Here is a 14,729-nt window from a genome sequence, read left to right as displayed (position 1 = left end):
GTGGTATGATTGCCAATGAGACAACTCTCCACAAGAGGCCAAATGACAGATATAAAATACAGTAAAAGAAATAGAAAATTAAAATAATGGAATATGTAGACAGCTCTCTCACAAGCAAAGAACCCTAACTGTAAAATATAAGGGCATACACTACAGGCACGGATACACATTCTACTGCATCAACACAGCACAAGTAACAAACCCTGCAGTAAATATAAAAATAAAAAGATGTGGTATGATTGCCAATGAGCCAACTCTCCACAAGAGACCAAATGACACAGAAATAAAATACAGTAAAAGAAATAGAAAATTAAAATAATGGAATATGTAGACAGCTCTCTCACAAGCAAAAAACTCTTAACTGTAAAATATAAGGGCATATACTACAGGCACTGGGACACATTCAGCATGAGTAAAAAACCCTGCAGTAAATATAAAAATAGGAAGCATGATTGCCAATGAGACAACTCTCCACAAGATAAAGGGGTCGGAAAAAAATATTCACTTGATTTTGACAGGTGTAGGAAATTAATCCTACATTAATCCATTGCAGTAAAAAAAATTCTGAGTCATAAACATATATCTTGGGTGTTTCAAATCACCATTCTTTTTCTATTTGGTGTTTCTATAAAATATTTTGGAAACATGAGGTTACATAGTTACTAAAGCTTGTAAACAGGAATAAACAGCTGCGCCATGACAGCATGATATGCCCATCGCATTTTCAAGGAATAAGTTCAATCACTTCTCAATGTCATATCAGAAATTTATGAAAATCGAAAGGGAGCTTTTGTCAATAGATTTAAACAATTCACCAAAGTTTCATGAGAACTGCTATAAGCATTTTTGAGGTATTGTCCGAAAACTGGAAATTCCCCCCTTTTTTAATGAATAAAACCCCATAACTCAGAAACGTAAATTCTAAAATTTATGAAAATGAAAAGGGAGCTCATGTCAATAGATATAAACAATTCACCAAAATTTCTTGCAAACTGGTGAAAGCATTTTGGAGTTATTGTCTGAAACTGGAAAATCCCCCTTTTTTAATGAATAAAACCTCATAACTCAGAAACGTAAAATCTGAAATTTATAAAAAACGAAAGGGAGCTCTCGTCAATAGATATAAACAATTCACCAAAATTTCTTGCAAACTGGTAAAAGCATTTTGGAGTTATTGTCTGAAAACTGGAAAATCCCCCTTTTTTAATGAATAAAACCTCATAACTCAGAAACGTAAAATCTGAAATTTTTAAAAAACGAAAGGGATCTCTCGTCAATAGATATAAACAATTCACCAAAGTTTTATGCAAATTGGTTCAAGCTTTTTTGAGTTAATGTCCGACATGTTGACGACGGACGGACAGACAGACGGATGGACAGACAGATGGACGGACAGACGGACAACCATATACCATAATACGTCCCATAAACGGGCGTATACAAAATGAGTGAAAATTTGATTGGTTAACTTCCAGTGATAGTTATTATCTTATATGCAATGAAATGTTATGTGAAATTTTGTCTGTAGTACTGGACAGGATAAAACTTTACTCATGTCAAGTATTTCTTTATTTGCAAAATTTTCTTAAAAAGTGCCAATTTGACAAAGGATAATAGGGGAAAATCAATGGTGGTATTACTCCTGTAAACGTATACAATATTGCTTTCGGTTGGGAACATTGCACTGCCTCAGAATGCTGGTTTCTTAATGTTATTTTCAAGTAGAATTTTGTGTTGTTATCAGTGTTTTTAAAAATATCCACAATTTCAAAAATATAATATTCTGACTGGATTCATAATATGAAGTTTGAAATTCAAAATTTCATCAGTAACAATTCTTACACATACAAAGACAGACCAGACCTCCATCTCAACAGAAATTTTGTCCGATACGAGTGTAAACTCATCCAATATTGCTTTCAGTTGGGAGCATCGACTGCCTCAGAATGCTGGTTTCTTTATATTTCTTTTCCAGTAGGGAATTTGGTTTTGTTATCAGTCCCAGACTGACAAAGCGAAAGGGGATCAAAGGTTTGCACTCATCTCTCCGTCTGAGTTTTTCACACTTTTTTCTGGTATGTTTTCATCTATTGATTTAATATAAAGTACTGAGATAAAGCCACATCATTACAAGTAACAGCTGAATTTAAATTTTGTTTAGGCTGAGAAAATTATTTTGGGAAGTTGTGGCCATTGGACATAGAAAATTGTAGTTTTCTAGGGTAAACAAACCTGATTCCTCATGGTTAGGGTTGGACGGGCCATTTTTGAAAATATCTATATCTGTAAATAAATATTCTGACCCAATAAATGATAACACAGAAATTCTCATTCTCAACTACATCATCAATAACAGATCTTAACCAATGTGAATTGAAAATTCTCTGGACCTCTTTTTCAATTAAATGCTTGTCTTATCTATATATCGCAAGTCTAACCTCATCCAATGTTCCTGCTGGTAAAAAGACATTTGAGTTGAGCCTTTTTCAACTGATTTTTATAGGTTGTTTTTATGTTTCCCTGTTACACCACTGTCCCAGGTTTGGGGGAGGGTTGAGCACTCACAAACATGTTTAACCCGACACATTCCTTATGTGCCTGTCCCAAGTCAGGAGCCTGTAGTTCAGTGGTTGTTGTTGGTTCATGTTGGTCATATTTGTTTTTTCAGTAATTGTTTTGTTATAAATTAGGCTGTTAGTTTTCTCAATTGATTTGTTTCTTAATTTTCATGTCAGGGCCTTTTATAGCCGACTATACGGTATGGGTTTTTCTCATTGTTGAAGGCTGTATGGTTGCCTATAATTGCTTACATCCACTTTATGTGAACTTTGGTGAATAGTTGTCTCATTGGCAATCATACCTCATCTCCTTATTTTTATATGGCAATGTACATGCAATACCCTTATAGAATGCTTGTTCATGACTTGTCTAGACTTAGGGAGATTTAGTTTAGTGGTTAATATATTAAATAGATATTTGTCTGTTGTTGATAACATTTTAATGATATCAAGATGTCTTGATTTTTAGTGTTGTTGGTTTTCTGTATCTTTCAGTGAGACATATTGTACATGCCTCAGAGTGTTGAATGCAACTGGATATTTGTTGAAAGAATGTGATTTCAGGATTTTGAAAAAGGGTGGACCCACCAACAAGGCAACAATGGAAATGTGACTATATATTTACCATATATTTAGCTCCATAAAGGAAGGGGTCTGTTCCAGTAAACTGAGTATATTACTTCAGTAATTATTCCAAATGCTGTTATCAATAGTTTAATAAAATGTAAGACAACACATAACAAAGATTTTATCTTTTATTTCTTTGGTAATAAAATCAAAATTGCATTTGACAACTTTCTACAGTGGATGAATAGTGATCATATGAAAAACATTCCTATTCACAGGGGAAAATACGAACAAATTCTGCTACATGCATCTGGAAGACTTTTTGTCAATCATGATATAAAAAACAGGTACTTTATATTCCAGGATGGCACACATGTGAGACTTCTGATTATTAGAAAGTTATATAAACAGACCCTTCAAGATATTATTAAAGAAGCTCTACTGTTAGGAAAGTAAAACTTAGTTCTGTTAAGTTGGCTATAGAACCAATCTAAATTTTAAGCAAGTCATTTTCAAGCCAGCATTTCTGCTGGCATTATACCTTGAAAGGGTCTCTTCAGCATCAAAGAAAGTAATTTAAAAATAGATTTACCACATATCAGAAGTTATAAATGCTTACCATAGCTGCAAAGGAACATGCTGTATTGTCAGAAATAAGTATAAAAGTGGGATTCAATAGTTATTTTCTTTGTGACGTTCAATGTCTTATAAAAACTTGATGTGAACTAGGGATATGTGTGATGTATATACACCTCATGACGAAAACATTTCAAACATTAAATGATATGTGTTAAGAGGATGTAAAATAAATCCAAAAAAATAAAAAAATAAGTAAACAAATAAATAAAAGCAAATGTATAGCATTGTCTAACTACATGTAGATCTAAGTGAGCTATTGCACAAGTCCTGACTAGCCTACCATCTTTAAAAAAAAGTGAAAGTTCAATAACATATAAGGAACAAAAAATAACAATGTTAATATACTTGGCACAACTGTGATAATACATGCTTAAAACACTGAACAATAAACCGTCAACATATATTTGACAAATGAGCATGATCTACTTTTTATTGCATTTATTGAATAAAAAACATCCCAGATCTTTACATTAAATAAGACAAAAATATGCATGGCACCATGTATAAAACTGTGAAAAGCCATGACAAATTATAAACTCCGTGGCACAATGTATACTATTATGAAATGCCAGGAACAATAAACACCATGACATAACACATACAATAGTGAAATGCCAGGAACAATAAACACCATGACATAACACATACAATAGTGAAAAGCCATACAAATAACAAATTTCATGGCATCATGTATACCATTGTGAAAAGTCAGGACCAACTAAAAACACCATGACATAATGTATACAATTGTAATTAGCCATGACAAATTATATTCATTTTGGTACCACGCATTTAAATATATAACCATTACAAAATATTCTTGCATGGCACCATGAATAAAGTTATGAAAATCAAATTTAAAATGTGAATGCATTGATTTAAAGGGCAGGGATAAAAATGGACGAGATTCTTTAGCTACTAACAGCGAACTAACAAATATAACTAACCACTATAAAAAGATCTATTTAACAATAAACAAATAACAACAACCATCTAGTGACTTGGTAAAAAATGTATTAAGTCATATGGACAAAAAATTAATATGATTCACTACAATCTCAAGTTTATGAGGTACACAAATATAAAAGACTAGGAAAACACTCTTATTTTCAAAATCACAGTAAATATCATTTTATGTAAAATTGGCAGACAAAACAAAATTACAATTTCAAAATTGAGTATCACAACAATGGAACAAAGCAGGATTTCATAAGTCAAAACAAAAACACTACATCTCCCCTACTGGATCTTCAAGAAAAATACGAAACAGAAAGTCCAGTCAAAGATTTTCAAATTTATTACCAGAAAATCCAGTTTCAACTTTTCTATTTTTCAAATCAATTATCACCAGAGATAGAGATGTATTTAAGTACATGTATTAATACTGTCCCACATAACCTTCATGGACCTTGTCTCGAAAAAATAATAAAGACACACAAAATTTCAAAATAAAAGGGGTACACTACCAAAATGTCTCTTTGTCCATTCAGGCTATGTGGAATCTTTTTTGTCATCACAAACACACAAAATCTTGTAAAAAGTCACTTTCACTAAACAACTTTTGTTACTTTGTCATAAAAATCAGCAACAAACTTTCTGAAGTTTTTCAATATAATGTATTCCATGATATAAAATAACTGTTCCTATTAAAAATTGACCTAAGTGTAAAAATATCAACTATGTGAGTACTTCTAGCATGAGTATGTCTAGGATATATTGTCATTTCTTTGGTACATATTTTTGATTAGTCTCTCCTATGATAGGAGTATAGCCACTTTTAGCTACTGGGTTCGTCTTCATACTGTTTTCTGAAGCAATCTCCTACAGGGAAGAAATCCCAGCACCTCTGTTGATAAAGTTCCCATACATATGTTTCCTGAAATAATAAATAAGAGTCACACATTTAACTGGTTAACTGGTTTATGATCTTTGATCATCTTTAATTTAAGTATTGTTGTGCACATTAACAGATTCCGAAAATGCCTACTTTCCCCTGTAATAAGAATAATTATCATTAAATTTTCCTCTCTATAATTTCAAGAGTGCACTTGCTAAAATATATTGCCTGCTTTGCTGTTATTAGTTGAGTTTACCTTGAAAGTCTTTTAGATTAAGGTTTCAAACAAGTATCATGCAAATTAACATTATCAATGATCCATGTAAATGAAGTCAAGGTCAGATGAACCCTGCCAAACAGACATGTACACCTTGCAGTTATTCCGTATACCAAATGTACTTGATCTACTGCTTCAAGTACCAGAGAAACAGACCTCAATATGAAAACTTAACATTGACCAACTCACCATAAAAATTAGGTCAAGGTCAGATGAAACCTGCCAGACAGACATGCACACTTAACAATTATTCTATACACCAAACATAGTTGACCTTCTGCTTTAATATGGTATCTGAGGAACAGATTTTATGAAAAAATAATCTAGATCACTGATTTTATAAATGAGGTCAAGGTCAGATACATCCTGTTTGACAGATATGTAGACCTTACAAAGGATCATTTATACCAAATATAGTCATTACCTTCTGAAATATAAAGCTTCTTATATAAATGTTTTATGTCATCGTCACAGCTGGATATGAATATCCATGTGTCGTGGTCACAGCTGGATAAGAATATCTAGGTGTCATCATCACAGCTGGATATGAATATCTATGTGTCATCATCACAGCTGGATATGAATATCTATGTGTCATCGTCACAGTTGGATATGAATATCTATGTGTCATCATCACAGCTGGATATGAATATCTATGTGTCATCATCACAGCTGGATATGAATATCTATGTGTCATCATCACAGCTGGATATGAATATCTATGTGTCATCATCACAGCTGGATATTAATATCTATGTGTCGTCGTCACAGCTGGATATGAATATCTATGTCTAGCATTTTTGAGTCTTCAGTCACAGACAAGACAAAAATCAAAGATCCTAGTACTAATGATTTTGTTGTCAACAGATAATCACAATATTTTTTTACATGTAAATGAAATAAATTTTAGACATAACAACGTCAAACCTATCAAGTAGTTAACTAAATATATTGTACCAGCTGAAAAAGTAGGGATGATAAGAAAATGAATTAGATTCTCGACCAAAATTTTACATTAACAGTAGAAAAGTCACTCCCCTATTGTTTTTCAAAATGTTTCATTTGTATATCTAATGTGTTCAATTATCTTTGTTTACATCAGGCTAGCATACATCTGTCTTTCTATTTGTTATACCATATTGTATATAATACATACCTGTCCTGTGTATTCTGTATCTGGTTTGTTAATCAAGTGCATCAAGAAAAACCTGTCAATTGTAAAAGAAACCACTGATGATAAATGTCGATTTATATATTACAGAATTCTCAATAAATGATAAATAATTTTGGAGACAAGTCTTTTTTTATACTTCTGATTAGACGGGATGTCAACTGAAGCATGTTACAAAAAACATACCAGAAACATCCTTGGTTTGACAGACCATTAACAATCTGTTTATTGCCGTTTTTTAGGCAACATCAATGAAAATATGAAAAACTAGATATCATTGAGATGGGAGCCATCTCTGTGGGCCCCGCTGTGAATAATGTGTGGTAAAAAATTTGTATCTTTATCATTGGACATGGGGTTGTCAACTGAAACCGAAGTTTATAACCTTGACCTATGACCTAGGAAGTTGTACATAAATTATGACACAACCTCTGGTGTTGGTTTATATACATGTCAAGTATAAACTTTGAAATCATAACGGTTCTCAAGATATAGAGCGGACAAGATCTTTACCATAGGACATGGGGTTGTCAACTAAAACCAAAGTTTTTGACCTTGACCTTTGACCTAGGAAGTTGTACATACATTATGACACACCCTCTGGTGTTGGTTAATATACATGTCAAGTATAAACTTTGAAATCATAACGGTTCTCTAGATATAGAGCGGACACAATTTGTTACAGATGGACGGACGGACAGACTGATCACTATAAGGAGTCCGCCATTCGGCGGGGCCCTAATTATCACAAAAAAAATCAAAGCAAAATTTCAGAAAAAGCGATGATCATATACTTCAAATAACCAGCATATCTGTTTCATTGAACATTTGTGTTCTTTTCTGAAAACTTAAGTCTGAAGAGTAATTATCTTAGAGATTTCAAATAGGGCAGATATATTTCGTAAAAGTTTAATGAGTGTCAACAAAATACTTACATGTAGTTGGCAAAATTATGTTCATTCGTCGTATGAGTCTCAAACCCATGAGGTACTTTGTCAAAGTATTCTTTTCCAATACCACAGATGAAACATTTTGACTGAAATGAAAATTAGTAACTTTAGAAAAAACTTAGTATCAAGACATAACTTAAGAACTCCATAATCTTGACCAGAAATGTTTTTAAAAAACTCCCCAATTTTTACTAGAAAAATTAAAAAACTCCCCATTCTTAACCAGTACAACTTGAAAACTCCACACTCTTTAACCAGAACAACTTAAGAAAACTGATGTAATCCATAATTGGTTCAGATACACATATTTATTTGTTTCTAAGTGATAATATGTTTCCATAATAACTCATTGTAAAGTATTAAACGACCCTTTAATTGGATAAAGGTTACTGTAAATTCAGAAATTATTGTGAGGTTTTTATTATTGAGAATAATGTGACAAGGTGAGTATCGCAATAATTAGAATTCCTGTTCAGATATCTGATACCTATATCAGTAAGCAGATTTTCCTGAAATAGCAATAATAAATGCATGCAATAATTTCTGAAATTTACAGTATTACTTATTATGTTATCAAATTTTGATTTTTTTTTTGCAGTTTTTGGTATTTCAAGCTAATTCTTTCTTCAATACATTTCACGAAGAATTTATTACTTCCATTTTTGAAAAAGAAATATGAATTCCAATACAAATGTAGCTTTAATAATGCTTATCACTTTTATTTTACCTCCATGTCTTCTTTGACTTGTTCTAACTGATCTCTCAATTCTCCAAAGGCATCAATAATTAAACCTAAAATGGTAACAATACATATGTCAGGAAAAAGTATATAGGAATTATAATCTACTTCATACCTTAAAATGCATTACTTTTCATGAAAGGGAAAATTTAGCACAGGTATATTTGACACAAGATCTGTAAAACATATTTTGATTGATAAATTTTAGCCTTTATTATGTATGAAAGGGAAATTCAAACCATGAACTATGTATTCTTTAATTCATTTATTCATAGAATGAAATGTTCATATATCCATGAAATGACAACCTCCTCCCCCCTCCCCACACCTAAAAATCTAGAACAAAAAACTTGTACTGGAACCTGATTAAAGAAAAGAGTAACAGTGATTTCAATGCATCTATATATTTTCAATTAGTTCCCCATTAAATAAGGCCATTTATATTCATGTTTTGTGCCTACCTTGTATGATAGCTAGCAGGATAACAATCACAAAGAAAAAGAATGTGATATCAAATAAAATTCTCCACACTTCATATGGATCTCCATCCGCTGGCTCTATCTCATCACCTGGATAAACATGAAAAAAATTATATAACTTTTTTTTAAGCAAATGACAAGGCTAGTTTCACATTTTCCTTAAAAAATTATATAACATTATAAGAGCTACCTGAATCTACCTTAATCAAATTTCAAATCAATCAGCAAATTTGCATAATTTTTTACACACAAAATTCAATAATTGCAGTAGAGGGCATTTTTTAAATCCCATTTTCTCCTTCTTTCATTACATTATGCATTCTACCTTTCTCTACATTACACTTCTTGATTACATGTATTATCAATGTGGGCTGATAATTTCAATATTTAATTCACATGATTTCTTGCACAGATAAAATATTTCAAACTAAAACATGTGCTTTCCTAAATTTATACAATTTATTTGTTGTCAATTGACATTCATTATTCATTTAATTTGATATTTATTCACTTTCTGATAACTTGTAATACTCACCTATACCACCACCAGCTCTTACACCAGTATGTAAATGGTACACAAAACACTGAAAAGTAACACAACAAACATTAGTATCACAATTACCAAGAAGTTAAGTTTCTACAACAATCAAATAAAATTTCAGTTGGATAATACCAGTACATTAAAATGATACCAGGAATTACCAAAAATGTTTATAGTCATCTGACCCGTCCATAAAGCCTTCAGTTTACCAGAATGTAAAGTAACAAAAAAAAAAGAACTCCAAGGAAAATTACCCAATATTACAATTATAGTCATAAATGAACCTATTTTCTTTGAATTGATTTGAACTCTACATCAATATTTGAAAACATAATTTTGATCTGTTGACTGATAATGATGTTTCTTTGAGTGGTCAATTTTCTTACATTCTATTGTCAGAGGAAAATAATGTTGTCACTCCATATATCATAAATGTTTTAATCAATTAGGCAATCTATTCTAAATGATTCCTCCATCCTACTTAACTTTTTAGCTAACACAGATCAATTCAACCATATGGTATAGACACTGGTCTATTGTTTTTGGTTTTGTTAGATTGCTGTCTCACTAAAAGGTATTTATGTTACTTACTGTTAACATATCATGACATTTATAATCTGTGTTTCCATCTTCCTCTTTGACATAGAATTTACGGAAAAAGTTGAAAGCTAAAACTGTGTAAATGTACACAATAACACTGGTTAACATCACTGTCAACACAAGCTGTAAAAAAACAAAGCAAGCATATTTACTAAACTGGAAAAACAATCAATTTATTAACGAATGATTATTTTCATGGTAGCTTAATTCTGCATTTTAGATTCTTACATGATGCACTATGAGTTGTGGCTAACTAATCATAACTCCACTCAGAATTGGTAACTCTATTTTGCAGTAAATATGTGAATCAATCAAATTCATAAATCAAGAAGTTTTGTAAATGCTAAGAAAAATTTAACAAAAAATTTACAATATTTTATAAATGTGTTTTTGGCAAACAGGAAGTAGTACCGGTATATTGAAAAAACTGAAACACATCACATAATAATAATAATAATAATAATAATAAATTCTTTATTTAAAGAGGGTAAACTCAGTTAGTTACAATAAACTAATCTTCCCTGAGGCCCTCACATACAAATTACAATACAATCAAAAACAGATATTTACACATAGTTAATTTACAGTCAATTAGTTCAATGTAATATTACTAACATGATAAGATATAAGGCTGTTCAAGAATGCACATGTAGTCAAAAAATCAAATAAAAATAAAAATAAAAGAACATACAAATCCATTGTAGAAAACATAATCTTATCAGGACTGTGTTAAGTACTTCTTGATACTTTGTTTAAAAGTATAAGTGTTTTGAGCTTTACACATTTTGTGTGGTAGTCCATTCCATAACACTGAATAAACAAAAGATTTCTTAAATAGCTCAGCTTTTGGCTTAGGAACTATCATATTACCTTGAGTGACACCTCTCAAGGAGTAAGGATTATTATCTGATTTCAGTTTAAACTTTTGAACTAGGTACATTGGAGCTTCCATACGCATACATTTATATAGAAGTAAATATTTGTGGTATTTGATTCTATTGTCAACTGTCATCCACCCAAGTTCTTTAAATAAGGGGGCTGAGGGGGATAAAGGATCTGCATCTAGAATTAATCTTGCTGCCCTTTTTTGGAGTTTTAAAATTCTTGTTATCCCTTCATTTTTACATTCACCCCAAATAATACAGCAGTAGTCAATCAGGGGCAGAATATACCCATTGTAATATGTTTTCCTTGCATTTATATCTAAAAATTTCTTTATTTTAGAAAGAAGGTATATTCTGGATGATATATTAGCACAAACTTGGTCAATTTGATTTCTCCAGCTAAGTGTGCTGTCAATTTTAACACCTAATAATTTTTCACATGAAGAATTTTGTAATACTTCTGAATTTATTATCAAGTTTGGTTGATAAGTCTGAATTGATAGTTTCTGCTTTGTTCCAGTAACCAAACATTTTGTTTTGTTTGCATTAATGAACATGTTATTCATTTTGCACCACTCTTCAACCCTGTATAAATCTTCTTGAACATCATCATGTATATTTTCTATGTTTTTCCCTGATTTATGAAGAGTGGTGTCATCAGCATATAGGTCTGCTTCACAATTTTCAATGCATAAGGGAAGGTCGTTTATAAATAGCACAAACAATAGAGGACCAAGTATAGAACCTTGGGGTACACCAAATTTTACATGTTGTTGTTTAGAGTAAACATTACAAATGTTTACCTGCTGTTTTCTGTTATTCAGGTATGACTTGAAAAAACTAACAGTAGCCTCACTAAATCCATAAATTTCAAGCTTTAAGCAAAGAATGTCATGATCTACCAAATCAAAAGCTTTTTTAAAATCTAATAAAATTGCTAGGTTTAAATTACCATCATTCATTTCTTGCAACCATTTGTCAATGATATTAATAAGTGCAGTTTGACAAGAATGCTGCGGCCTGAAACCAGATTGTGTAGGGTGTAAAAGTTTAAGTTTAGATAAGTATTTGTACATATTATTAGAAACATGTCTTTCTATTAATTTTGATAAAGTTGGAAGAACAGATATAGGTCTGTAATTTGTTGCTAAAAGCTTGTCACCATCCTTGAAAACTGGTGTTACCTTAGCATTTTTCAGTAAAGAAGGATATATACCAGTATCTATCATTCGATTAAATATGTATGTGAGAGGTGATGCAATAACAGGGGCGCTTAATCTTAGAATTTTTGGTCCTATATTATCCATACCAGATGCTTTGTTTATATCAAGTTTTGTTAACTCATTAAATAGCTCATTCATGATCACTGGTGGTATAGAAAATTTATCATGTTTATGTAATTTATTTTTAACAAATTTACCAAGATTACTGAAATCTGCTTTGTTTACAGGTGTATAACTTCCTTGTTCTCTTAATTTTTCAGCACAGGAAGTGAAAAAGTTATTACATAAGCAGGTACATATACATGGTATGGCATAACCAGATGAAACGTGGTTTCAGATTTTAAAGCAAATTTGTTTATATATCATGTAGTTTACAAGACCAGAAATTTGAAAAAAATCACAAATGAAACATAGATCACCATCTTTAAATACTAGGAGAGCTTTTCCAAGAACAACTATCATTTTCTATGTTCAGTGGCCCATGAAATTGGGGTAAAAACTCTAATTTGGCATTAAAATTAGGAAAATCATATCATAGGGAACATGTGTCCTAAGTTTCAAGTTGATTGGACTTCAACTTCATCAAAAACTACCTTGACCAAAAACTTTAACCTGAAGACGGACAGACGGACGAACGGACGGACGAATGAACGATCGGATGCACAGACCGTAAAACATAATGCCCCTCTACTATCGTAGGTGGGGCATAAAAATACCCATGATGTTTTTCAATTTGAAAGCTTTCCAATAACGTATTTTAACAATCAAATAATTTTCAAAATTAGAATATAACTTACTTAGTTCAAAAGGAAACATCAGTGGAAGTTTTGAAAGGTAGAACTTGAATCTAGTTTCTGGCCACTGTAGACAGCCCTTTGAAAAGCAGGTACATATACCCTTAAGGATGTAGTCATGTCAGGTTTAGGAATTTTTGTCAGATGTTCAGACTCCTGGGTTTTTTCCTATGATACAGTGTAAAATATTTTGCTCCATATCACCCACTTTTCTTTTCATAGGAGACTTCAATAGCTCATAAATGGTCATTACTAAAATTTAAGCAGATTCTAGATTTCTTTTCTTACAATTTGAGACTCGAATAATGCCAATGCTAAATGTAAGGTAAAATCAGTCAGCTTTTCCCGCCATTTTTAAAAAATTTAATATCTTGAATAAAATGCTCCGCTGGGCGCAGCTTGATACGACCGCAGAGGTCGAACCCTGAACAGTTGGGGCAATTATGGACACAACATTCAAGTTTGATACAGCACTGAATTTGGATTGTGATTAAATATTTGACACAGCATAGGTTTCTGACACAGAATGAATGTGGTCCAAAAACTTAAAATTTTTTAATTTACCTATTCAAACCATATCATTATTATTTGCTTTTATATATAAATCAGAAATAACCAATTTAAAATGGAAAATTTAAAAAAAAAAAAAACCCTCCCCCAAATTTTTTGAACCCCCTTATGATTCATCATCCTCAAACTCAATCCCAGCCTTCCCTTTGTGGTATGGTACCTTGCAGTACAGTTTCAGAGAGATCCATACAAGTTATTGTCTGGAAACTAGAAAAATGCTTGTTTTTTTGGCCCCTTTTTGGCCCCAAATTCATAAACGTTTAGGGCAATTACACCCAAACTCAAACCCAGCTTTCCCTTAGTGATATGGAACCTTGTAGTACAATTTCATAAAGATGCAGACACTAACACACAAGTTATTGTCCTGAAACTACAAAAATGCTTGTTTTTTGCCCCTTTTTGGCCCCTAATTCCTACAATTTTGAGGCAATTACCCCCTAAATCAATCCCAGCCTTCCCTTTGTGGTATGGTACCTTGCAGTACAATTTCAGAGAGATCCATACACTTGAACACAAGTTATTGTCTGGAAACTAGAAAAATGCTTATTTTGGGCCCCTTAATCCTAAACGTTTTGGGCAATTACCCCCAAACTCAATTCCAGCTTTCCCTTTGTGATATGAAACCTTGTAGTACAATTTCAGAAAGATCCATACACTTACACACAAGTTATTATCATGAAACTAGAAAAATGCTTGTTTTTTGCCCCTTTTTTGGCCCCTAATTCCTAAAATTTTGAGGCAATTACCCCCAAAATCAATCCCAGCATTCCCTTTGTGATATGGAACCTTGTGGTACAATGTCAGAGAGATCCATACACTAACACACAAGTAATGTCTGGAAGTTACAAAAATGCTTATTTTTGGCCCCTAATTCCTTAACTGTTGGTACCGTAACCCCCG

General features: G+C 32.0%; 1 protein-coding gene across 1 annotated transcript in view; it reads right to left on the bottom strand.

Moving 5' to 3' along the window:
- Nucleotides 1-3,300: 3,300 nt before the first annotated feature.
- Nucleotides 3,301-14,729, bottom strand: part of LOC127738961 (ryanodine receptor-like) — a 154,684-nt gene continuing 143,255 nt past the window's right edge. Inside the window, exons 113-119 of the mRNA XM_052250461.1 lie at nt 10,350-10,481; nt 9,753-9,801; nt 9,200-9,307; nt 8,727-8,791; nt 7,985-8,085; nt 7,035-7,086; nt 3,301-5,640 (exon numbers count right to left, since the gene is read on the bottom strand). Of these exons, the coding sequence (XP_052106421.1) occupies nt 5,542-5,640; nt 7,035-7,086; nt 7,985-8,085; nt 8,727-8,791; nt 9,200-9,307; nt 9,753-9,801; nt 10,350-10,481 (606 nt within the window). The 3' untranslated portion in view covers nt 3,301-5,541. The remainder of the gene's footprint in view (nt 5,641-7,034; nt 7,087-7,984; nt 8,086-8,726; nt 8,792-9,199; nt 9,308-9,752; nt 9,802-10,349; nt 10,482-14,729) is intronic.

This window comes from Mytilus californianus, unplaced genomic scaffold (assembly GCF_021869535.1).
Source record: "Mytilus californianus isolate M0D057914Y unplaced genomic scaffold, xbMytCali1.0.p SCAF_4, whole genome shotgun sequence".
Classification (NCBI taxonomy): Eukaryota; Metazoa; Mollusca; class Bivalvia; order Mytilida; family Mytilidae; genus Mytilus; species Mytilus californianus.
Note: the sequence above shows the minus strand (reverse complement) of the source record. Positions and strands in the feature narration are given on the sequence as shown.